This window comes from Canis lupus, chromosome 20 (assembly GCF_003254725.2).
Source record: "Canis lupus dingo isolate Sandy chromosome 20, ASM325472v2, whole genome shotgun sequence".
Taxonomy (NCBI): domain Eukaryota; kingdom Metazoa; phylum Chordata; class Mammalia; order Carnivora; family Canidae; genus Canis; species Canis lupus.
Genome location: NC_064262.1, coordinates 783,559 through 809,439, shown reverse-complemented (window position 1 = coordinate 809,439; position 25,881 = coordinate 783,559). Strand labels below are relative to the sequence as shown.

At 48.3% G+C, this 25,881-nt stretch overlaps 1 protein-coding gene across 6 annotated transcripts in view; it reads right to left on the bottom strand.

Annotated features, from left to right (window-relative positions):
* The window catches only part of CFAP100 (cilia and flagella associated protein 100), a 52,706-nt gene that overhangs the window by 3,741 nt on the left and 23,084 nt on the right, over positions 1-25,881 (bottom strand). For 3 of the 6 annotated variants that reach the window (XM_049098555.1, XM_025447816.3, XM_025447810.3), the window contains 9 exons: positions 25,364-25,556; positions 23,746-23,813; positions 23,509-23,672; positions 23,188-23,268; positions 22,577-22,758; positions 22,189-22,221; positions 21,986-22,112; positions 16,117-16,165; positions 15,880-16,031 (listed from right to left, as the gene is read on the bottom strand). In XM_049098555.1, the coding sequence (XP_048954512.1) occupies positions 15,880-16,031; positions 16,117-16,165; positions 21,986-22,112; positions 22,189-22,221; positions 22,577-22,758; positions 23,188-23,268; positions 23,509-23,672; positions 23,746-23,813; positions 25,364-25,556 (1,049 nt within the window). The remainder of the gene's footprint in view (positions 1-15,879; positions 16,032-16,116; positions 16,166-21,985; positions 22,113-22,188; positions 22,222-22,576; positions 22,759-23,187; positions 23,269-23,508; positions 23,673-23,745; positions 23,814-25,363; positions 25,557-25,881) is intronic. The other 3 variants (XM_049098556.1, XM_025447834.3, XM_049098557.1) reach the window with 2 other exon arrangements.

The following is a 25,881-nucleotide window of genomic DNA, read 5'->3' as shown; positions in this document are numbered from 1 at the left end:
AGGGTTGTGAGATTGAGCCCCATGTTGGGCTCCACACGCAGCAAGGGGTCTGCTTGTAGATTCTCTCCCTCTGCCTCTCCCCTCCCCCTGCTCATGCACTCTTCTAAAATAAATTCTTTTTAAAAATGTACAATTCAATAGTGGTCAGGATATTTATACAATTGCACAAACATTGCCATCATCTCATTTTAGAATATTTTCCTCACCCAGAGGAACCCAGTCCCCATGAGTAGTGTGGCCTTTGTGTCTGGCTCCTTCATTCAGCTGAATGTGTTCAGGGTCCATCCATGCTATGACATGTGTCAGAACCATTCTTTTTTAGGACTGTGTGACAGTCCCCTGTGTGGATGGACCACATTTTGTCGAAACGGACATTTGAATGGTCCTACCTTTTGACTCTTGTGAATGTTCTACTATGAACATTCATAGACAGATTTCTGTGAGGACATGTTTTCAGTTCTCGTGTGTGTGTGTGTGTGTGTGTGTGTGTATATATATATATAATTTTTTAAGACTTTATTTGAGGGACAGAGAGCATGAGTATGGAGAGGGGCAAAGGGAGAGGAAGAAGCAGACTCCCCACTAAGCAGAAAGCCTGATGCAGGACTCTATCCCAGGACCCTGGGATCATGACCTGAACCGAAGGCAGATGCTTAAACAACCGAGCCACCCAGTACCATTGGGCATATATTTAGAAATAAAATTCCAACAATCAATTTTTAAGTGAAATAATAAACTTAAAGAATAATACTAAATAAAAATCTGCCACAATCATGGCAGACACTGACCATGTATGTTGGGGTCTCCCAAGCAGGAATCTCTGCTCATAGGGCTGATGTGGGACCACCCAGTGTGGGCAGCTGCATCTGGCCAGTCCACCAGTAGTGCCTGGGAGGCCCAGAGGGACCCTGCCACCCCCATGGTGATTCTGTGGCTCTTCCCCCATTTGTTGATAGAACCCACTGCCATTTTCCCAACCCTAAGCTGCTCCTTTGCCCACTGTGGGTCCCATGGCCTATCACGTGCATCAGCACAGGGGTGCAGGGCACCCCCACCACAGGAACTCTCCAGGCCACACTCCCCTGGCTGTGGGGTTGAGGGCTGAGACCAGAAACTTGTGAACTGGTCTGGCCAGCTCTCCTGGGCTCATGCCCAGAGGTGGATGGCCAGAGAGCCCACAAGCAGCACACACACAGCCCACCCACCCAGGTGCTGGGGGGCTCATGCAGGTCCTCATGCACCTGGGACAACAGCAGAGAGCATGTCCTGGGTGTCAGGACCAACTTTCCTCCAACCAAAGTGCCCCTTGTAGGAGTGGTAGTCCTCCCCAAGGATACATGATGCATTCAGTTTTAACCTTTTTTTTTTTTTTTTTTTTAAATCCTTCACTTTCAGTGCCTTAACTGGTAAGTGATCCTACAGCTGGCGCGGTGCTACTTTGCTTTTGCCCTCCTTTGCTATATGGATGTGGTAGTGGTGGTGGAGGGGTTTTCATCATCGTTCTATTTCTTATCAGGGTAACTGGGATAAAAAGATACCTTTTCCCTACTAGTTCTCTTTAGATATAAAAATTGTTGGGTCACAATCTTTTCTCCTCAACTAGATCTCACCAATTTACAGGAATGCAAAGACCTAAGGGACATACTGCTCAGCATTGATCCTCAGACTACCATGCATATCACCTGCATGTTTGTCAGAAATGCAGATTCTAGGAGGGATTCCAGTGCACACGGAGTCTAAGGAGCACTTCATTACTGGAGAAGTGACCTGGCTTCTTCAACAGCCAGACTGCAGGAGGACAAGATAGAGAGGAAACCTATAGATTGAAAGGAATTTAACAACGCAACTAATTGCAGAGCATGATATATTTGGATTCTAATTCAGACTAAGTCTAGAAACTCCATTTATGGATTATAGATATTTAATATTAAGGATTACTGTTTTTTTTAATGTGATGATGGTATTGTGATTATATAATAGAGTCCATATCTTTTTAGAGGTATCTACTGGAATATTTACAGATGAAATGATACATGCCTGGAATTTGCTAAGAAATACTATGGGAGATGAAGAAGTTGGTGGGTCTAGGTAAAGGGAGATGGGCTTTGAGTTGATCACTACTGAAGCTGGTGATGGGATCCTGGGGATTCATGATACTATTCTCTCTACTTTTGTACATTTGTATGTATGAAATTTTCTTAGAGCTGTTGGGATGAATTACAGAAGTTATAACAAGTTTTTGAAAGCTAACAAGAAAGATGATCTCTTCATAAATACCTAAGAATATATAGTCAGAAAGCTTAGTATACTTGTATTAAAAAAAGAAAAACAAAAAAAGCAGACACCACCAAATATGAATAAAGACCAAGCAAAGAAAAGAGTTACCACATTCCTGCAGAAATAGCAGCAAAAAAAAAAAAACCAAAAACAAAAACAAAAACAAAAAGCAAAACAAAACAAACAAACAAAAAAACCCAAAAACAAACAAACAAATTTGAAATGGAGAAAGCAGAGTAGGAGCACCATGAATCTGTCTCCCCACTAGACAATGATTGCACTTGCAGAATCTGATATAGCCATTTTGGAACTCTAGAGCCTATTGAAAGCTTGTAACTTCATGGGAAGTCTTGGACAGTAATGGTGGTTAGAGCCATTTCAGCCCTAAGCATAGTAACACTTACCTAGCCACTACTCCCAGCCATGTGGCAGGCAAGCTGTTCAGGTTTTCTGGAGCAGCTAGGACACAGCCTACTGGAGCTAGGGTGGGCAAAAAAGGACCTTGTCCAAATGTTGGGGATCTCTGCTCTGATCCCTGATTGGTGCTTTCGACCACAGAGGTACAGACAAATAGGCCGGCAGCTGTTGTTTCATTTCCCTTCATTGTTTCAAGCCACCCCTAGCCCCACTTGACTTCCAGGGGATTTAAAAGGCTAGTGTCCTTTTTCCTCCCTTCATTTTGGCTTTTTTCCCTTTGGAGAGCCAGACTTTAAAGACCAAAGACATACAAATCAACAGCATATATGGGAAAAATTAGAAAGTGACCATGCATGCCCAGGGAAAGTCTCAGAAAGACCTAAGTGTATACCACAGGATGGTTCTCAAGACAGAGACAGCCCACAGGTTTCAAAGGGAAACAATACACATGGAGTAGGAAAATGAAAAATTCTCTAGGATTCAAAGGCTTATCTGAGTAGGGAGAAGACAGAATCAGTGATCTTGAAGATAGGACACTGGAAACTATCAAGGCTGAGAAACAGGAAGAAAAACGTTGAAAAAAGGAAGCAAACAGACCGTAAGGAATTAGTGGGACATCATCAAGAGCACAAATACATGTATCATGGGAGTCCCAGAAGAAGAGAAAAGGGGGCAGAAAGATTTGAAGACTAATGGATGAAAATTCGAAAATTTGATGAAAGACATGAATATAAACATCCAAGAAGCTCAAGAAACTCCCAAGTAAGAGGAAACCAAAGAGCCCCACACTGAGACATTATTATAATCAAACTATCACAGGATAATGAAAAGCCAAAGCTGAGAAGTTTGAAAGTTGCAAGAGAGGAGCAAATCATTGTATACAGAAGATCTTCAAGAAGATCATCAGCAGATTTTTCCTTAGAAACTTTGGAGGTCAGGGGCAGCCCTGGTGGCTCAGAGATTTAGCACTGCCTTCAGCCCAGGGCGCAATCCTGGAGACCTGGGATTGAGTCCCATGTCAGGCTCCCTGTGTGGAGCCTGCTTCTCCCTCTGCCTGTGTCTCTACTTCCCTCTGTCTGTCTGTCTGTCTCTCTCATAAATAAATAAATAAATAAATAAATAAATAAATAAGGTCTTAAAATTTTTTTAAAAGAAACTTTGGAGGTCAGAAGATAGTGGACTGACATAGTCAAAGTGCTCAGAGAAAAAACTTAACTAAGCATTCTATATCTGGCATAACTGTCCTTTAAATGTGAGGGACTGGGACGCCTGGGTGGCTTAGTGGTTGGGCGTCTGCCTTCAGCCCAGGGCATGATCCTGGAGACCCCGGATCAAGTCCCACGTCAGGCTCCGTGCATGGAGCCTGCTTCTCCCTCTGCCTGTGTCTCTGCCTGCCTCTCTCTGTGTGTCTCTCATGAGTAAATAAATAAAATCTTAAAAAAAAAATAAAAGGGAGAAGCTAAGACTCTCCCCAATGAACAAATGTAAAGGGGTTCATTGCCACTAGACCTGCCCTCCGAGAAATACTCAGGGGAGTCCTGCAGTGAAGTGAAAGGAAATCAGACAGTAAAGCCATATGACATTAAAAATCTCAATAAAGGCAATTTTATTTTGGGCAATAATGTGGGCAATTTTAAAAGCTAGTAAAAGTGTAACTCTGTAGGTTTTGTAACTGTACTCTCTGTTTTCTACATGATTTAAGAGACTAATACACTTAAAAGAATTTTTAATGTTTTAGAGCACACAATGTATGGAAATACGAGCTTGTGACATCAGCAACAAAAGGATGAAGATGGAACTGTAAGGGAGCAGAGTTTTTGTATGTTATTGAAGTTAAGGTGGTATAGATTCAAATTTGAGTGTGGTAACCACAAAGAAAATAGCTATAGAATATCCACAAAAGGAAAAGAGAAAGGAATTCAAACATTTCACTACAATCAACTAACCACAAAGAAAACAGTATTGCAGGGCATGAGGAACAAAAACTATAAGGCATATAGTAAACAAAATTACAATGACAGAAGTCCCACCATATTATTAATTACTTTACTATAAATGGGCTAAGTGCGCTCTCTCTCTCACTCTCTCTCTCTCTCTCTCTTTTTTTATGAAGGGCTAAACTCTCCAATCAAAAGACTGAGACTGGCAGAATGGATAACACATGATTCAACTGTATGCTGTCTACAAGAGACTCACTTGAGATCCAAAGACACAAACAGGTCAAGAGTGAAAGGATGGGGAAAGATATTCATGCAAATAGCAAACCAGAAGAGAGAGCAAGGGTAGCAATATTAGGATTAGACAGAAAAATTTACAGGAGACAAAGAAGAACATTATATATTAATATCCAATACAATAAGAAAGTATAATAATTATAAGCATTTATGTACCTAATAACAGAATACCAAAATATACGAAGCAAAAACTGACAGATGGAAGAGAGAATTAATTCTACAATGACAGAGGCCTCAATATCCCCCTTGCAATAGTAGAAGAACAAGCAGATGAGATAAGGAAACAGGACTGAAGCATCAAATACACCATCTGGATGTAACAGGCATACACAGAAAACTCTACCCGACAACAGAGGTATACACTCTCAAGTGTGGATGGGGCATTTTTAGGATGTCCCAAACATTAGGGCCTCGAACTAAGTTTCAATAGATTTTAAAAAGATAGGCATTATACAAAGTATCTTCTCTGCCAACAACTGGACAAAGTTAGGAATTGTTAACAAAAGCAAAACTGGAAGATTTCACAAAGTTGTAGAAACTAAAGAACATATTTTTCAGCAACCAATGGACCAAAGAAGAAATCATAAGGGAAATTAGAAAGAAACCAACAAACAGGGATCCCTGGGTAGCTCAGCAGTTTAGCACCTGCCTTCGGCCTAGGGTGTGATCCTGGAGACCCAGGATCAAGTCCCACATCAGGCTCCCTGCATGGAGCCTGCTTCTCCCTCTGCCTGTGTCTCTGCCTCTCTTTCTGTGTTTCTCATGAATAAATAAATAAAATCTTTAAAAAAAACATAGATGAAGAATACAACAGAGCAATACTTACAGGGCACATAGCAAAACTTACAGTGCTAGGGGAGAATTTACGACTATAAAGAAAGAGAAAGATCTCAAACCAACAACCTGACTTTACAACTTAAGGAACTTCTAGAAAAAGAAGAAATTCAACCTGAAACTAGCTAATGAAAGGAAGGGATTTTTACAAAAATTGGAGGAGAAAAACAAAGTAGAGAATAGAGAATCAGTTTTTCAGTAAGATCGATATAATTGACAAACCCTTAGCTTGATAGACTAAGGAAAGGAAGACTGAAGTTACTAAAATAAGAATGAAAGTGGGAACATCACTACTGATCCTACAGAAATGAGAAGGATTAGGAGAGAGTACTTTCAACAACTGTGTGCCTCCAAACTGGACAATTGACAAATTCCTAGAAACACAAAAGCCACCAAGTAGAAATAGAAAATCTGAATAGTCCTATCTATACCTAGTAAGGAGATTGAATCAGTAATCAAAAATCTAATACCAATCCTTTTTAAACTTTTCCAAAAAAATTAAAGAGGAGGGAACACCTCCTAATTCATTCTATGAGAAGAGCATAACCATGATACCAAAGCCAGTCAAAAGACACTTACAATAAAAAAAAAAAAAAAACTACAGACCAACGTCTCTGATGAACATTCATGCAAAAAAGTCAACACATGCTCTGCTAGATCCTGGCTGGCATTTAGGATTCTGGAGGAAACAGGTGACAGACCTGTGAACACACAGAATTCAGCCAAATATTAGAATGATTATACTGTACTTATATTAGAAGGATTAGAAGCAAGTGGGACTTATTCTGGAATGCAAGGATGTATTATCAATCAAGGTAATACACCACATTAACCGAATAAAGGAGAAATACCATGTGATCATCTCAATTGATACAGAAAAGGGATTTGACAAACACAAAATAGCAAAATAGGGATGGGAGGAAACTACCTCCATATTATAAAAGCCATATACGAAAAGCCCACAGCAACATCATACTCAGTGGCCAAAGACAGAAAGATTTTCCTCTAAGATCGGATGGTAAGGATGCTTGCATTCACCACTTCTATTCAACATAGTACTGGAAGTTCTACCAGAGTGATTAAGTAAGGAAAAGAAAGAAAAGAAATCCAAGTTGGGAAAGAAGAAGTAAAATCATCTGTTTGCAAATGATATAATCTTCTATGTAGAAAACCCTAAAGACTCTACCACAAAGCTGTTGGAATTAAATAAATTTAGCGAAGTAGCAGGATACAAAGTCAGCAAAATCAGCTATCGTTCTATACACTAATAATGAGCACTCTGGAAGGAAAAATGAAAACAGTCCCATTTACAATAGCATCCAAACAACTCCACTTGCAATAGCATCCTAAAGTTAAAAACAGAAATACCGTGTGCTCCAGCAATTACACTTTTGGAAATAATACCCAGAGGAATTGAAAGCAGAGTCTTGAAGAAGCATTTGTGTACTCATGATTGCAGCAGCAGTATTCACAGGGGCTACAGTGTGGAAGCAACCCAAGTGTGCATGGTGGACGAATGGATGAACAAGATGTGGTCAAGACATAAATGGAATATACCTAACTGTAGAAAGGAGGGAAACTCTGACACATGCCACCACACATGAACGAACCTTGAAGGCATTGAGTGAAAGAAGCCAGCTACTAAAAGTCAAATATTGTATGATCCCACTTCAGTGAGGTATTTGGAGTAGTCAAAACCTTTATGACAGAAAGCACAGTGGCTTTGCAGGGACCGAGGGGCAGGAGGACGGAGACCTCCTAGTTAACAAGGGTAGAGCTTCAGTTTTACGAGACAGGAAGAGCTGGGGCGTTGTACAGTGAGGATGGGGGCGAGCAACATCAACGTACTTAGTACCACTGAACCAACACAAGTGGTTAAGATGGTAAATTTCATGTTATGTGCCTTTTATCACACCAAAAAAGGAAAGAAAATGAAATAGAGACCCCTTTCACCCTCAAATACAAGAGTGATGCTCTGCTAGACCCCAGCTGGCATTTAGGTTCCTGGAGGAAACAGGTGACACATGCTTAGTTCTGGTTCCTTTATGGGTACCTGGCTTTTTTTTTTTTTTTTTTTTTAAGTGAGGAGGGGCAGAGGGGGAGAGAGATTGGGAGAGAGAATCTTAAGCAAGCTCCATGCCCAGAGTCAGGGCTGGATCTCACAACACTGATACCATGACCTGAGCCAAAATCAAGAGCTGGATGCTTAACTGGCTGAGCCACCCAGGTGCCCTGTGGGTACCTGTCTTTTTGCTTGTTTTCCTCATCTGCCTCGGGATCGTGGCTTTTTTGGCTGACTCTTAAGCCCCACAGGACGGGCTCCCTGCCCGCAGGCCTGGCCTTTGTTTCAGCACAGGGAAGTGTTCATCCATCACTACACTGGCTTTTGCTCCTCCGTGTGTGGCCACCTCCTGGAATTCCTCCCATGTTCCCCCTGTCCACGGTCTCCCTGGGATCCTATCGCTTCATCTCCTTGTCCTCTCCCTCAGAGTTCTGGGAGCTGTTCCCAGCTTAACATTGTCTCCCTTGCCTACTCGACTGCCGGCTGTGTCCAGTCCTCCTTGTGGCCTTGATGCCCATGGGTGGTCTGCACCCAGTCTGCTCTGTGGCAGCAGGGCTGCAGCTTACTGGGAGAATTTAAGAGGTTTGTCCTGATTCTTCAGGATCCACTTTTACTTGGATTTCTCACACTCCTCCCTTAATGAATGTATTTTCTCATGTTTCCGGTGACATTTTCCTGCTTACTTGTCCTTTGTGCTTCAAGTCAGTGCAAGTCTAATACCAGGGATTTGAGAGGAGTTGTGCCATTTTGATGGTGTGTCCAGATGGAGCCTGGGCTGGAGGCAGATGTGCAGGCTGGTTTCCCCTGAGCCTTGGGGACTCAGGTCTGAGTGGCAGCCATAGTTGCAGGTGCATCACACGACTGCCAAGACTCAGCCCACACAAGATCTCACCTCAGCCAGAGGTCAGCACTGGCATGTGCCTTCTGCAGCTGGCATGTGGTGGGCTTTGCCCTGGGGGCCCCTGCTGCTGCAAGACTGATCTTCATCTCCACCTCTGGCTCATTGCGGTGAGGGGGTGTCTGTGTTCCTTCCTGTGCATTTTCCGACTTACTGGCTGGGCTGGGTTTTCCTGGAGGAAGGTTTGGATGGTTTCCAGGAACGGACTTAGGCTTAATTTCTCTTTTCTGTTCTTTTAGCCAATGTGTCAGAATCTGGGAGGGATTGGGTTGGGCTTTATCTCACTTGAGCAGCTCTGCTCTTTCTTCTGGCTCCCATCACCTCTGGCTGCTGGAAGTATTGAGCCAATGCTGGTGTTTGGGCTCTGCAGCTTCCCTTGGGCTGTTCTGGGGTCCTTGTGCTCCCTTCTGTATCCAGGGATCCATCTTCCTGGGCTGGGCTTCCTTGGCCCTCACTGGAGGGACTGTGCAGTGAGCATCTCAAATCACAGCAAGGTGGGCAGAGAATGAGGCTAGGACGCAGCACACAAAATCCAAGGAAGTGCTCACCCTTGGGGTCACACGTGCACCTCTCTAAACGTTGTGCCCTGGCTACCTCACGCACCTCACCCCAGTCCTCCCTGGCCAAGAATGAATGATGCTGTTCTCTCATCCAAGGAGGCAGGACATGACTCATCCTACAACCCTTATGCACCCAGTCAATGTAGAGAAGTAAGTGACAAAGTCAGCCTTCAAAAGTCCTCAACTTGCCAGGAAATATTGAGATTTAATTTACCTATAATAAAATACATCCATTTTGTGTGACATTTGATGAGATTTGACAGATTTACACACCTGTGTAAGGACCAGCATTATCAGGACAGAACATTTTCATCACCCCAAAAGTTTCCTCATGCCCCTTTGTATCAACTCCCTCTCCTGTCACAGCCACAGGTACCCAATGGGCTGATGTCTCCATTCATTTTCCCTTATGAGCAAACCTCTAAGGTGGCCTCTGGAGACACCTGCTTCCTCAAAGGTGTTACTGGAATGTGGGCTGAGCCCAGCAGCTTGCTTCTAGCCAGTGGAATGTGGGATGGGGTGTCACCTCTGCGCTTAGGGTACATGAGACCATGACCTCCGTCTTGCTAGCAGACTCATTCTCTTGGCTTTTTGGCTTGCATGCTTTGAAGGAACAAGCTGCTATTATCAGAGCTCATGTGGCAAGAGACTGAGGGTGGCCTCTGGCTTACAGCCAGCAAGGAATCAAATCAGCCACATGAATGAGCTTGGAAGTGGCTCCTTCCTCAAGTGCAGTTTTGGGATGACCACAGCCCACCTGCCACCTGGACAGCAATCCATGAAAGGTCCCACTGCAGAGGAGCCAGCCCAGCTGGGCCCAGATCCCTGATCCGCAGAAAGGGTGAAATAATAAATACGTGTTATATTAAGCCACCAAGCTTTGGGATGATTTGTTACGCAACTGATAACCAATATGGCTGGTTCTAGCACTGCAAATGAATGACATAGTAGGTCATCTTTGGTGCCTGGCTTCTTTCCCTCAGCATAATGTGTGTGGGGTTCAGCCACATTGTTGCCTGTGTTAATAGTTTTCTCCTTTTTTTTTTTTTTATTGCTGAGTAGATTTCTATGGTGTTTAATGGCTTCCTTACAAGTCCACACCCTAATCTCAAGACTCTGTGGATACAGTATATTACTTTGCAAGGGAGACCAAGGTGGTAGCTGCACTTAAGGTTGCAAACCAGCTGACCTGGAGATGGGGAGATGATCCTGGATTGCCTGGTGGGCCCAGTGTCATCACAAGGGTCCTTATAAATGGAAGAGGGAGGCAAGAAAGAGAGTCAAGGGTGACAGGGTGTGAGAAAGACTCAGCTGGCATTGCTGGTTTGAAAATAGAGGGGCCATGGTGGCCTCTGGAAGCTGGACAAGGTAACAAAAAGATCTCTCCAGAAAGACCCCCTGCTGATGCCTTGATTTCAGCCCAGTGATACCTATTTTGGAATTCTGGGCTCCAGACCTATAAGGGAATAAATTTGTTCTACAGCACTCTGCAGGGCAGCCCCGGTGGTGCTGCAGCCTAGGGTGTGATCCTGGAGACCCTGGATTGAGTCCCATGTCAGGCTCCCTGCATGGTGCCTGCTTCTCCCTCTGCCTGTGTCTCTGCCTCTCTCTCTCTCTCTCTCTGTGTGTCTCTATGAATAAATAAATAAATAAATAAATAAATAATCTTTAAAAAAAAATAAGGCACTCTGCAGTCATTTGTTATAGCAGCAACAGACATTTAATGCACACAGCTTGTCCACTCCCTTGCTGTGGACATATGGGATTTTTCTTTTTTTGTTGCTGTTTATTTTTTTTAAAGATTTATTTATTTATTTATGATAGACATAGAGAGAGCTCAACTCCTACACAGGAGGAGGGAGAAGCAGGCTCCATGCTGGGAGCCTGACGTGGGACTCGATCCCGGGACTCCAGGATCGCACCCTGGGCCAAAGGCAGGCGCTAAACCGCTGAGCCACCCAGGGATCCCCTTGTTGCTGTTTTTTAGGGATTTTATTTGTTTTAGAGAGAGAGAGAGTGACTGAGCAAACAAGATGAGCACAGGGAGGGGCGGGGGGGGGGAGAAAGAAAATTTTAGGCAGACTCTGCAAGGAGCACAGAGCCTGATGTGGGCTCAACCTCAAAGCCCTGAGAACATGACCTGAGCCTAAATCAAGAATCAGACACTTAACCAACTGAGCCATCCAGGTGCCCCCAGCATGTGGGCTGTTTCTAGTTCTTGCCCTATTATGAATAACTTTGCTGTGAAGAATTCTGGGCTTTGTGTGTGTGTATGTCTGTGTGGTCTCCAATACAGCCACTCTTTCTTCCAGTGTTGGAATAGATTTCTCATTTGCTGTTGTATAGGTTTTTGGATAGAGATTTCATCTTTAACAGCAGTTTTAGGTTCACAGCAAAATCGAGAAGGTACAGAGAATTCCCATATCCACTCCTCCCACCTCCCTCCTCCACCATCAACATATATTTGTTACAATCAGTGAACCTACAGCAGCACATAATTATCACCCAAAGTCCATAGTTTCCATGGGGGTCCACACTTAGTGCTGTTCCTTCCATAGGTTTGGACAAATGTATGACCTGTATGACAGGTTTCCATCATTAGGGGTATCATGCAGAGTCATTTCACTGCCCTAAATATCCTCTGCGCTCCACCTACTTACCTTGCCTCCCCCCAAACCCTGGCAATCCAATCTTTTGGATTTGGGCCATTCTAATAGGTGTATATAGTAGTATAGTTTTGAGCTGCAATTCCTTAATGACATCTGATGTTGAACATCTTTTCATATGTTTATTTGCCATCTGTATATATTATTTGATGATGTGTCTTTGGCCCTGTTCAGGTCTTTGGCCCACTTTTAAGTCAGATTGTTCACTTTTTTTTGAAGATTTTATTTATTTATTCATGACAGACACACAGAAAGAGAGGCAGAGACACAGGCAGAAGGAGAAGCAGGCTCCCTGCAGGGAGCCCGAGGTGGGACTTGATCCCAGGACCCTGGAGTCACACCCTGAGCTGAAGACAGATGCTCAACCGCTGAGCCACCCAGGCATCCTTTATGGTTAAAATTTAAGAGTTCTTTGTATATTTTGGATAATGGTTCTTTATCAGATACGTGTTTCACAAATATTTTCTTCCAGCCTGTGACTTGTCTTGTCATTCTCTTACCTTTCATAAAGCAGAATCATTAATGTTCATGGAGTCTAGTTTACCAATTCTTTCTTCATGGATTGTCACTTTGGGATTGCATCTAAAATTCACCAGACCCAAGGGCATCCTACGTTATCTTCCAGGAGTTTTATGGTTTTGCATTTTGTACTTCGGTCTATGATCCCTTTTGAGTTAGTTTTTTATGAAAGGTGTAAAGTCTGTGTCTAAATTCATTTTTTGCATGTGGATGTCCAGTTCTCCCAGCACCATTTGTTGAAAAGTCTCTCTTTGCTCTATTGCATAGACTTTGCTCCTCTGTCAGAGATCAGTTGACTGTATTTGTGTGAGTCTGTTCCTGAGCTCTCTATTCTGTTCCACTGATTTATTTGCCAGTAACACATCACTTGATTACTGTGGCTTCATCATAAGTCTTGAAGTTGGATAGTGTAAATCCTCCAACTTTGTTGTTCTTTAACAACATGTTGGCTCTTCTGGGTCTTTTGCCTCTCTGTATAAACTTTAGAATCAGTTCGTTGGTATCCACAAGATAACTTTCTGGGATGCTGATTGGGATTGCATTAAATCTATAGATCAAGTTGGGAGGAACTGATATCCTGACAATATTGAATCTTCTCACCTATATACATGAACTAGCTCTAACTCTTTGGTCCATCATCAGAATTTTATATTTTTCCTCATATAAATCTTGTACATATATTGTTAGTTTTATTTTTTATTTTTTAGAGGGAGAGAGAGTGTGCATGAGGTGGGGGGAGGGGCAGGAGGAGAGGGAGAGAGAATCTTAAGCAGGCTCCATGCTCAATGTGGAGCCCAACTCGGGGCTTGATCTCATGACACTGAGATCATGACCTCGGCTGAAATCAAGACTTGGATGCTCAACCAGCTGAGCCACCCAGGTGCCCATTGTTAGTTTTATATGTAAGTATTTCTTTTTTGAGAGTTCTAATGAAAATAGTATTGTGTTTTCAATTCCAAATTCCACTTGTTCATTGCTGGCACATAGGAAATGAAGTTTTGTACTGTAACCCTGTATTCTGTAACCTTGCTATAATGGTTTACTAATCCAGGAGTTTTTTGTTGATTCTCTGAGATTTTCTGTAAGATGATCTTGTCATCTGCCAACAAAAAAGTTATTTCTTTCTTCCCCATCTGTATACAGGTATTCCTGCTTTTCTAAATTCCCTATTAGGCCACTTTCCTTTTATGAAAGATCTACATTGGTATGTTTTCACTAACTGAAAGAAAACTGAAGAGGATTTTCACGTTTATGAAAAAAGGCAAAAGGTGAAAATAGTGTTCAGTGTCTGCTGTGCAGTAAGCCATTATGGAGGCCTCACTTACCTGCCTCCAGCAACAAGACTGGCACCGCCAAGCTCCTGCCCCAAGAACTACACCCAGCATCTCAGTACCAAGGCTCTAGAGCTCTGCACTGTGTCTTTGCACATCAATGCTCTATCTCTTCTTTATGCATGTTAGCAAGATGAGTCCGAAGGTTTCAGAAAAGCCTAAGAGAGGTTATTTTTTGAGTCTGGGAACACTGAGAAAATTTTCCTTATCAATTTATGCTACTTGCTCCTTTGCTTTATACCATTTTGGTTTACAAAAGGTTTTATAGGAATGTTCTACTTTGATATTGAGGAAACCTGTATGTTTATTTCCTTCTCTTGTCTTATTGGCTTAGTGAGGACTCCCAGTAAGATGCTGAAAAGGAGAGGTGAGAGAAGACATCCTTGCTTTGTTCCTGATCCTAGTGGGAAAGCTTTAAGCATGATGTTAGTGGTAGGGTTTTTGTAGATAGCTTTTACCAAGTTCAGGAAGTTCTCTATTCCTAGTTAACGGAGAGCTTTTATTATGAATCGGTGTTAGATTTTATCAAATGCTTTTTTTCTGTATCTATTGATATAGTGATGTGCTTTAATTGGTTTTCAAACACTGAAACAGCCTTGCATATCTGGGAAAAATCCCACCTGAACACAGTGTACAATTCTTTTATACATTGTTCGATTCAATTTGCTAATATTTTGTTGAAGATTTTTTACATGTATGTTCATGAGAAATACTGGCCTGTAGTTTACTTTTCTTGTAATGTCTTTCCCTGGTTTTGGAATTAGGTTAGTGTTGGTCTTACAGAATGAGTTAGAAAGTATTCCCTCTCTATCTTCTGGAAGACACTGTAGAGATTGGTAAAATTTCTTCCTTAAATATTTAGTAGAATTTGCTACTAACCCCATCTGGGTCGGGTGCTTTCTCTTTTGAAAGTTATTAATTATTGAATCAATTTCCTTAATAAATACAGACCTATTCAGGTTACTTGCTGCATATATTTTTAAAAGTATATGTGTATCTCTTGCTGAGATAGGGTGGTTGAGTTCACGGAAGTTAATGCATACAGGCCATGACTCTCCTGGAAATAAAGTGTTGGTGCTCAAGGATGGCTCAGCTGGCTAAAGACCAGTGACTGGAGTGCATCTCCAGGATTCTGCTAATGCAAGTGTGTACGTGTGTGTCCTCTGGCCAGGTTTCTGGAATCTGGGAGGCTGCCTGCATTTCCCCAGCTCATCTCCCTTTCTCTGTCTCTGCTACTCTCAGCTTTCTAGGAGACACAATCTTGCCTGAGAGCTAGTGGTTTCATATCACCCAAAAGAGACTCTGGGCAGGAGATTCTCCATGGCAGGACACAGGCCAACAAGACTCAAGAATATGACTCCCTATGGAGCCTCAAAGCCCTGGGATGGCTTCCACCTTACATCTTTGCACTTGCTTTCTCTCTGCCTGGAACCCTCTTCCACCAGATATATGTGGCTTCCCATTGCTCAGGAAGTGCCTGGTTCAAATGATGCTTTCCCCTAGAAGCCTGCCCTGGCCCTCCGCTATGGCCTTCCCTATCACTGTCTCTCTTCTTTTGGCACATGTCAGTACCTACAAGTCACCCCTGTCTGCCTCCAACAAAAATCAGCTGCACGAGGCAGGGCCTTGCTTGTCCTTAGAGAGCCTAGCCCTGGGCTTGCCCCAGAATAGGAGTTCACTCTTTGGGTGTGAAGGGATGATTCCTTGCTCCTGATGAGCCTCACCTATTGCCCCAGTCTGACACGGCCCAGCAGAATGCACCTGGGTGGGAGCCCCTTGATACCTCCCAGGTTGCAGGCTGCTCTGGGGTGGGGAGAGGACTAGCCCCATGTGGATCCACCTACCTGACCTCTTCCCACCTCCTCCCCAGCTCTCCTGCCCAAAATGACATGCCTTCTCCCCAGAGTCAGGCTTCCAGTGGAGCTTTCCAGAAAGCTGAAGCTAGAGCAGGGGCAGAACTTTGGATGGGAGGATGGGTGGCTGCATAGCTCAGTTCCCAGTGGCTACGGGGGTCCCAGGATGACAGCCAGTGATGGAACCCTCTCCTCCCCGCACCCAGCCAGCCCTGTCAGGAGACCTACATGCGGATCTGGGTGTTTTTCAGGGTTAAGCTCAGATCATCCAGGGCCTCCTCCATCTCCTGTGTGTTCTGGATGAGGGAGAGGTTCTGCTCCTCTAGATTCATGAAGACGTCCAGGAGCTGCTGGGGCTCTGTGAAGTACAGCTCCAGCTCCTGCAACCAGAGCCATGTGTGCAGGCCGGCTGGGCAATGCGGGGGGACGAGCTTCTGCAGCCCCACCCAGAGTGGGGCCACTGACCTCCCCTTCACTGTCTGGATCCTCGTACACTGTGGAGATGGAGTTTGACCTGCAGAGAGATGTGGGGTCAGGGCACTGCTACCCTGCCTGGGGAGGCAGGGGAGCCAGAGGTCTGCTGGTTGTCTTACCCCATCCCCGGTGCTGAAGCCTCCTGGCATCACCAGGGTACCTTCCTGCCCCTTGTGCCCTCCTCCTCTCCGTCCCAGCAGCTGAGCAGGCAAGGGCACCAGTTCCCCTTTCCTCCCCATAGCTGTCGTACAGCAGTCAGGGGACAGTTTCAAAATTCGATTAGTTGATAGCATTTCAGTTAGAATAAAACTCAGCCTCCCCGGGAGCCTGTAGGGCCCCTACTGTGCCCTCACCTCCCTCTGCTACCCTCGAAGTTGCTCTGCTCCTGCCCTACCAGCTCTCTTGAGGTTTCTCTGGGGGCTGACCCTACCACAGGACCTTTGCATCCACAGCTGCCACTGCTAGAGTTGCTGGCTCCATTTGTCATTCTATTTCTACCATTTCTTTCCTGCCCACCTCCCCTATCTAGGTTTGCCCTTGGCACTTGTCCTTGACAGACTACTCAGAGCTCTCCTTTGATACCGCAACCACCTCGACTGATCCTGAGCACCCTACATGGGCAGGGACCATCCTGCACTGGCCTCAGGGTTGCACTCAGTATGGGGTCCTGGAAGCCCCCGCTGGATGGGACCTGGCTGCCACTGACTTCCAAACCTGCTTCCATCGCCCCTCCTGGCCTCCTTCAGCCCAGGCCCTGGCCCTGGATGTGCAGCTTCTGCTAGCTGAGAAGCAGGTGGGGCAGGCTCATAGCCAGAGGCATTTGGGCTCTGCCCCCAGGAACCTGGCTGAGAACTGCCTGACTCCAGCCCTGACCTGACACAGGAGAGGTGCTAAGTGCAGGGCTCTGTGGGAGCCCAGAGGGGGAGCCCTGGAGGATTTCCCAGAGGAAGGGTCACAGTAACAACCAAAGCACTCACCAGGCCGGTGCCTCATACTGAACACTTGATGTCCATTTGGCAAATGAGCATGCAGCTTAGAGAACTGGCCACCCACCCAAGGTCACCAGCAGGGTACTGCTGGCCTAATTGGCACCTGAGAATCTGCCCTCTGGATGAACGTAGTCTGGGGGGCAGGCTGGACTTTAGCTCCCACTTGTCCTCTCAACTGAATGCCTTGTGCAGCCCGCCACCTGCTCGACTGTACTCAGTGGCCCTGGTTGCATGGCTAACAGATGGAGAGACCTGGATAGTGTGATCCATAGACCTCTCTTCCAAGGGATGGGCCCAACATGGGGCTTTGATGGCGGGAGCTCCAGGCTGAGGGCAATCCAGGCAGAGGAAGCATGCATAGCTACCCTCTTGGAGCCTCTGTTCAACACTGAAGTGGAAGAAACAGTTCCCACTGGCCAGGCTTGCAGGGATCAAGGTTAACCGAAGGCATGTGCCCGGCCCCCCAGGGGTGGCTGGTCTCCAAAAGGCACCACATGATGCACAAGGATGAAAGTGAGCCTGGAAACTGGTAGCACTCAGGTCCCCTCCCAGCCCAAGATGCATCAGTTCGGGACACGGTGGAATGAGAACATCAAGGGGGGGGGGGGATGCACTCACAGAGGCGTGGAGCTCAGGAGCAGGTGGGTGACAGACCACGGGAGAGGCCGTTGGAGAGAAGGAAGGACAGGGGATGGTGCACGTAAGGGGTGAGCAGAAGATACAGACCCGCGAAGGAGGGTGGCGGGGAGGCTCCTGAGCGCCTGGACCAACTGTTCTTGCAGCCCAGGTACTGCGACCCTTATCTAAGCCGACAGACTAGAAAGCTTCCAGAAGAGAGCACAGGAGACTATTTCAGTGACTTTGGGATTGGAAAAGATTTCTTAAAGAGGGCACAAAATGCACCAACCATCAAAGCAAAGATTGGCTAATTGGATTCAAAATGATCACAATGAGAGAGTAATAAGACAAGTCACAGGCTGGGCAAAGTTATTCATACTATACTCTTACATGGAGAGGTGGCATCCAGATAGATAAAGAACTAATAGAAACCCAGAAGAAAAAGACCAATAGTCCAATAAAAATGTACAAAAATTGGGGCAGCCCGGGTGGCTCAGTGATCTAGCACCGCCTTCGGCCCAGGGCATGATCCTAGAGACCCAGGATCGAGTCCCACGTCAGGCTCCCTGAATGGAGCCTGCTTCTCCCTCTGCCTGTGTCTCTGCCTCTCTCTCTCTCTCTCTCTCTGTATATCTCATGAATAAATAAATAAAATCTTAAAAAAAGAAACCCTGAATGAAATATCTATATATTTTTAAATGTACAAAAATTGAACACTTTACAAAGGAGGATCTGAGTGGCCATCATATTTGTCATCATGAAAATGTCATGAAGACCATAATGAGATACCACTCTACCCAGTATTAATCCTGTCTTCTCTTTTCCATATTCTGTTATGAATATTCCATTTTCACCCATGGGGCTGAGCTGACCCTGGACTGGATAGACCGTCCCTGCCAGGGCTGGCCAATTCCAGACAAAGTAAAGGACATACCCTCCAAGTGCAGACCCACCAGTCCAGAGCTCAGATCCCAAGCTCTCACAGCCAGAACCACTAGCCCCCTGCCCTATTTGCCAGATACCTGAGGACACCCGTCTGTCCCAGAGCCCCGAAATCCTTCAAGCCCGCCAATCCTAAATCCACGTCCTCTGCCTCACTCATTCTTTCCTGCAGAAACTGCAAGAGGGGGCTTCTGTCCCCTGTTCCCCAGCTCCCTGTGCCCCCAGACCCAGCCTCTTGCCTCCCCAATGCCCCCCTCCTCATGGGAACTGAGTGAAGGCCATCTTTTCAATGACATCATCTCCTGATGTGTTGGTCTCACTGAACGTCACATTTTCTACCAAGACACTCGATTTGCAAACGCCGCCGCCAGAATAGAGACTGAGGGGACCTACAACAGCCCAACCCCAGGGTCTGAGCTTGCCAGGCGAGACGTGGGGCCACTGGAGCTCTCCTGCCTGCTGGCCGGAGCACGAGTCTGTTTGGAGGCCTGGGCACAACCGCTGCTCACCTCCACCCAGCAATCCCACTCTCATTTCCAACACACAGAGGGCTCGTGCTCACACATAAAAGTCCAGGGGGCATGCCGCAGCTTTAACCAAAATACGCAGCTCTGGGGAACAGCTCCAAAGGCCCCACTCGCCACGTGGAGACAGGACCCAGACTGGGGCCTCTTGGGAGCCGGCGTGTGAAAGCAGCACCAGCCAGCTTTTGCGCACAACCGCGCAGACATGCAGCGGGAGAAGCCGGCCAAGAGCATGCTGGGGCCCTTCTCACGGCACCGAGCGTCAGCACAGGGAAGAGCCCCAGGGCAACAGATCCAAACAGTGCCAACTTCCTGGGTGAGGTCTGACCAAGGAGGGCCTGAGGGAGTTCTGGGCACCGGGAATGTTCTATGGCCGGGTCTGGGTGTGATTACACAGGTGCCTACATGTGTGAAAATTCAAGGATTCCCTTAAGATTTGTTCGTTTTGTTATCTGGCAATAGCATCAATATAAGAGGGAAAAAGTAAAGGAAGACTGACCATGTCAGACACTTCCCAGCCTCTGGAGGCTCTGACCTGAGGTGCCAGCTCCCCCTGGGTGCTGGTACCTCGGTTTTCTCACCACCCTCCAGGTGGCACTGGGGCTTGGGGTGGCTGGCTGGGGAAGAGGCAGGAGGAAGTCTGTCTTGTGGTCACTTGCTGCAGCTGGAGAACACTGGTGGCTGTGTGTGGGGGTGTTGGGGACTGGCAGGGAGATATCTGGGAGGTGTTTAAGAGGCATCTGGTGTTCCCATAGTGGGTGCTGTAGGGGTTAAGAGGCAAGAGTCACTGGAGTTGGGACCTGTCCAGGAGGAGGGCTGGCCTTCAGCTGGAGCATCCAGGATCACTGACAGCTGTTAGACATTGAAACGACTCTGCAAGACCAGCAGACCCACCCCTGCCCCAGTGCCCCCTGGGACAGTAGATTTTGTTCACTTGGCTAGGTCCAACATTATCCTACAAGTTTCGGTGAAGATACTTATCAGATGAGATGAGCAAATCAGTGGACTTTGAGTAAAGCAGATGACGCTTCATGGTGGGCCTTGTCCAATCAGTTGAAGGCCCCAAGAGAAAAAGACTGACCTCCCAGAAAGAACAGGGAATTGTCCCAGCTCACTGCCTTCAGACTCACGTTGCAGCAACTCTTCCTCCCTGGGTCTCCAGTCTGCCAGCCACCTGCCTTGGCTCTCCAGTTTTGCCACTCTGGCCCAAGGGCGCTCCAGATTGCATGCGACAGGTAAGCACCCTGGCAGTGGCCCTGGCACTATGAAGGCAAGCGCCTCACAGCCATGCGAGCCCCCCCACCCCACAGTCACACATCATGAATAAGGCCCCAACTGTACGGGAGACCAGGGGCTAGATGGCCGGGGGAGGCTACAGTCGGCCTCCACACGTGCCCCCACCTATGCTGTGCACAGACAACGAGCAGCACAGGGCCAGCTCCCTAGTGAAAGGGAGGATGGGGTAAGAAAAGCACCTTTGCTCGTACTTAGGTTGAATGGGCGGAAATGCCAGCGTTCTATTGAGCTGCCCAACAGCAAGCAACGTCATACGGTTCAAGGAACCGTTAACATAAAAATGGCCGCCAAGGGGCGCCCAGGCCTTGTCACTTCCTCTCCGGTCACGATCGCAGGCTTAGCAGGGAATCTGCTTAGGAGTCTCTCTCTCCCTCTCCCTCTGCCCCTGCGCCTACTCGCGTGTGCTCACTCTATCAAGTAAATAAATCTTAAAAAAAAAAAAGGGCTGGAAGGATATGCAGTAGATAACAATTCCCACTGCAGTGCCACCTGTGGCTTCCTGGCCCAACAGTCTGGGTGGAAGGGGGCTGGAAGGAGGTGCACGGGTGCTGGGGGGCGGAGGCACAGGGTGAGCCTTCTCAGCTTGTATCTTTCTATATAGCTGTGATTTTTCTGAATGTATTACTTAGAAAACCCCTAAAACTAAACACATTTTCAGTGAGGGAGGAGGAGTAACTGGGGGTGACCCAGCAGCAGGGGGAGGTGGAGGGTTTGGCTCTGGCCTTGTAGGCAAGAGCAGTTTTATATGGGGACAGGTTTTCATTGGCTCACGGATCTGTTTGGGGTTTCTATTTGTCCCTCTCATGTTTTTAAAAAAGATTTGAAAGTCAGTCACACTAAATCTGGGTAATTTTTTTAAAAAATCCAGATCTGAAAAAATAAAAAAAAAATAAATAAATAAATAAAAATCCAGATCTGGGGATGCCTGGGTGGCTCAGTGATTGAGCGTCTGCCTTCGGCTCAGGGCATGACCCTGTGATCCTGGGATCGAGTCCCGCATCAAGCTCCCCACAGGGAACCTGCTTCTCCCTCTGCCTGTGTCTTTGCCTCTCTCTCTGTCTCTCATGAATAAATAAATAAAATCTTAAAAAAAAAATTAAAAATCCAGACTCTGGCTTCTCTTGAAAAGCTCTGGAGCTCTGGCCTCATTGGCCAGCACTCCTTGGGCACCGAAGGCTGGCAGAGCCTGTACCCTTCTGCTCACACCTGTATATACTTGACTGTCCCATTAGCATCCAAGTGGGTCACCCTAGGCATAAGTTTATCAAATTGGACAGAAATAAAACTGTTCAGAAAACATCTTGATTTGGTGCTTAAGTCAGACTAGACACTCTGCATGTTGGGAACAGCCCCTCCTCATGGTCACACTCTTCCCGGATAGGCTGGACTCATCCTGGGCACCCCTGGCCTGGAGCCCCTAGGGAGCACCGCCCCCCCCCCCCCCCCCCCCCGGGCCCAGCCACTTTCTTACCCTACACTAGGCCCACTCACCCTTTAGGGTCCAGCCCGCTACTCACGCTGGGCTGGCGGCTATGCTGGAGGCTCATGGCACTGGACAGGATCCGCCCCAGCCGGGCCACCTGCAGGAACTTCCAGGGCTTCTTTGGGCCCTGCCCATCTGGAGGAAGCAGAGGAATGGTTTCCATGCACCCCAGCCCAGGGCGGGACACCTCCAGCTTGGGGCAGCCACGTACCTCTGGAGCTTGCTTTGCTCTTGATCCCTGGTCCTACAGGAAGCAGAGGAGGATTCCAGATGGCTCCCACCGGAGTCAGGCCTTCAGCAACACTGCCTGAGGGCAGAGGCTTCCCCAAGATGCCCCCAACCCTCTTTCCCTGAGCTTCAGAAAGCAAGCATGGGAGGGAAGGAGGGAAGCCCCTTGGTCTGAGTTAGCACAGGCCCTATCTTGCTTGAGTGAATGTGTGGGCAGAGCCACAAGGCCTTAAGGGGCAGCTGCTGCCTCTGGTGGGGCTTTGCGAGGTCCCCAAGGGGCCCCGGCCTGGGGCCTGGACACCTCCAAGGCCACCGCCAGCAGGTCACAGGGTCTAGATGGACCCAGGGACCCTCTCTCTCTTTTCCGCTACCTTTGTCTCCAACTGAGGAGAATAAGAGGTTCTCTTTGGGGGGCTCGGTGGCCTCCTTGGCCTTTTTGAGAGCTAGGTGCTTCTTCTCCTTTTCTTCCAACCACTCTTTGGGCGACAGCTTGTAGAGGAAGTCCTTGTAGATCTTGTAACGCTGCAAAGTGTCTTCAAATTTGGAGATTTCACTAGACCCGGGGAGGGGGTGGTGAGGTCAGCTTCTGCCTGCTGGGACCCCCTCCACAGGGGACCACCTCTGAAGCCTGGTCAAGCCTGGCAGCAGCACTGTTGTGCCGGGGAGAGGACACCACCCTGCCGAGGACCAGTGGGGGCCAGATGTCCAGTTACAGCCCTCTGTGACCTTGGAGTGGCGGCTACCCTGGGGACTCTGCCAAGTGAGCCCTGCCTCCCGCTGGTGTGGCCTGGGAAAGTCACTGAATCTTTTCTTGACCTCTGTCACCTCATTTGTAAAATGGGCAGCTGAGTCCCTGAGCTATTTAGGTTTGAGAGGTGAGGCTGTGAGGTTTGTGCAGTGCAGGGGCCCTTTTTTGCCTATAGGAGAGGTGTGCAGGGAAATGGTGGCAGAGCCAGCTCCCCAGGCTCCCCTCTGAGCTCGCCTTTTGATGTTCATGATCTGGGTGGTCAGGTCGTGGATCTCAAGGATCTTCTCCATCTTTGCTTTGGTCTCCTTCTCAGCCCTGAGGGTGGGGTGGGGGTAGGGGCGGGAGCCAATCGCAGACTGTTAAGGAGGGCGTGCACACCGCCCTGGGGGGTGGGGGCCAAGGAGCTGCTAGGGGCCAGTGGGCAGGGTAAAGGGTGGGGCGGGCTGCGAGGTGCAGGCAGGTGGAGCGTAGGTGCACAGCCCCGGGGAGGGGGCACCGGGGGCCGGGGGTGCAGGGGGCGCCGGGGGCGCGGGCCGCCCCTCTGCACTGGCTCACGCTCTCAGGGCCTGCACGGAGCTGCGGTCGTTCTCCCGGAGAAATTCGTCGAACAGGGCAGCGTCCTTCTCCAGGGACTTCTCGGCCCGCTCCAGCTCCGCCTCCTCCTTGGTTGCCAGCATCTCCAGCCGCTGGATCTCATTCCGCTTCATGTCCAGGGCGTACTGAGGGCCAGCAGCGTGGGAGACGGACTCCTTGCAGGGACGGCCCCATCCCCTGCCCTGCAGCTGGGCTTACCTGGATGAGGAACATCTGTCGCTTCTGGTTGATGTAGTTGCTCATGTTCTCAGATTCCATCTTCTTTTCTGCAAAGAGGGGAAGGATGCCTCTAGGTGGGGGGCGGCGGGGGTAGTGCGAGGGAGACCTCAGCTGGGCTAGGATGCCGCTCCTGGCAGGTGCTCTGCTGAGAGGCCCAAGTCATCCCAGGGACTCTGTTTATGTGTTGCACTCTGCATGGTGGGAGACTGGGCCAGGTGGGAAGTCCTTTCCTATGCCTAACTCAAGCCTCTCTTGCTGTAGTACTCTTCTCATCTGGAGTGAGACTCTGGACACCCCTGCGCTGAACGTTTCACCCAGCTGGACCTAATTAGGCCAGGACCTGCATCAGGGTGTTGAGACAAACATGGGGCAGCATGATCTCTATTTGGGGTGCTCTAAGCCCCCAGGATCCAATTTAGTTAGTAGCTAAGTCTAGACACCAGGGTTTAAGCCAGGTGGGAGGAAATTAAGGCAGGCATCTGGAGAGCCAGCAGAGAGCCAACACATTTGGGGCTGAAGGCCAGGGGAGCCTTTCTCCCTCATCTTTCTGGGGAAGAAGGCCTAGATGCACCCAGACATTGGAGAGGCAGGGAACCGAGGAAAGGGCTGAGGAAAGTGGCTCTCTGTGTTGTCTCTCAATCCCTCTCCTTTCCCAAAGACCCTGATGTGACATGGGAGTCTTAAGTCTAGAAGCCTGGCAGAGACCCAGCTTGGCTGCAGCCTCCCTGGGCCACCTGTGGGCAGGCCCTTCCCTCAAGGAGACCCAGCTCCTCACTGCAAATCAAATCTGGAACAAGGACATGTATTGTGCCTGAACCCCTTGGGTCCAGTCTTCCCCATCCAGACACTACCTGCCTCTCCCAGGTCTTAGGAGACAGAATGCAGCAATGTGCAGTGCTGTTCTCCCTCCTGCAGAGCTGGGCACACAAAGCTTAGGGGTTTGAGCTTAGGGGGGTGAGCTTAGGGCTCCCCACCCAAAAAAGCAAGTCATTGGGTCAGGGGTGGAGGCTGGGGGTCTCTTTAACATTCACATTCAGTACACAGGCAGTCCAGTTGGGTTCTGGGACTTTATCATCTGGGCTCGTAGAATATTCAGTACTTAAGATGTCCTCCTGGGTCATAAAATTAACAACAGCTCACACACACAACTTCCTTCTCACTATGTGCAGCATCTAAAGACGTTGAATCCCACAACCCACAGGTTGGCACTGTCCTAGGCCAGGAGAGGAACCTGCTGTGCAGAGCTGGCCCAGGACGGCGGGGTCATTCGATGCTGAAGCTGCCATCTGAACTGCAGGGCCCAGTTCCAGACCGACACTACCACCAAGGGAAGCAGCTCTATCTTACTCGTGTGCAATCTGCATTCACGTGCACGGTAACATTCCGAATGCACGCGTATTGGGATTCAAAGGCTTTCAGATCTGCAGTCTGTCTGGAATAGAGCTGTGTGCAGGCGGGGGCGGGGGGTGGGGTGGGGGAGTGTCCTACACAGAAAGACCACCCCACCCCTCGTCCCCACTGCATCGTAGCCCTGCCTCTCCAAGCAATTTGTAAGCACTGCCCACGCACGGAAGGCAAGGCCCGATGGCGGGGGCACCTTTGGTCATGGAGAGCTTCCACGCCGTGTTGTCCTGGAAGGCACGCAGCCGCTCCGCCTCGGCGCGCGCCTCCTTGTCCTGCATCTGGTCCTCCAGCTGCAGCTCGCGACGCAGGCTGGTGTGCTTGGCCGACACCTTGGAGGAGTAGGTCATCTTTTGGTGCACCCGCTGGACAGTCTTCTGCTCGCGGTCCTGGTGGCCGTGGGCCGATGTCGGTTTCTGCGCCCTCCGCCCCAGCCTGCGCCCCGCCTGCGCCCCTCGGGTCGGCGGGGATGCGCACATGCGGGGAAGGGGGGGGCGGAGGTGTGCACCTGGTCGGGGTGCGGGGGCACCAGGCCATGCACACCCACTGAGCTCGGAGGCGGCTGCGAGCTGTGTGTCTAGGGGAGCGCCCGCAGCAGAGCACAGCTCCCGGGCTGAGGGAGAGGTGGGCAGAAAGCGCCTCCAGGGAGCGGGGTGAAGGCAGGGGTCGCCAGGTGAAGGACAAGGTGCCCATTTGGAAGTGAGTGCAGTGACA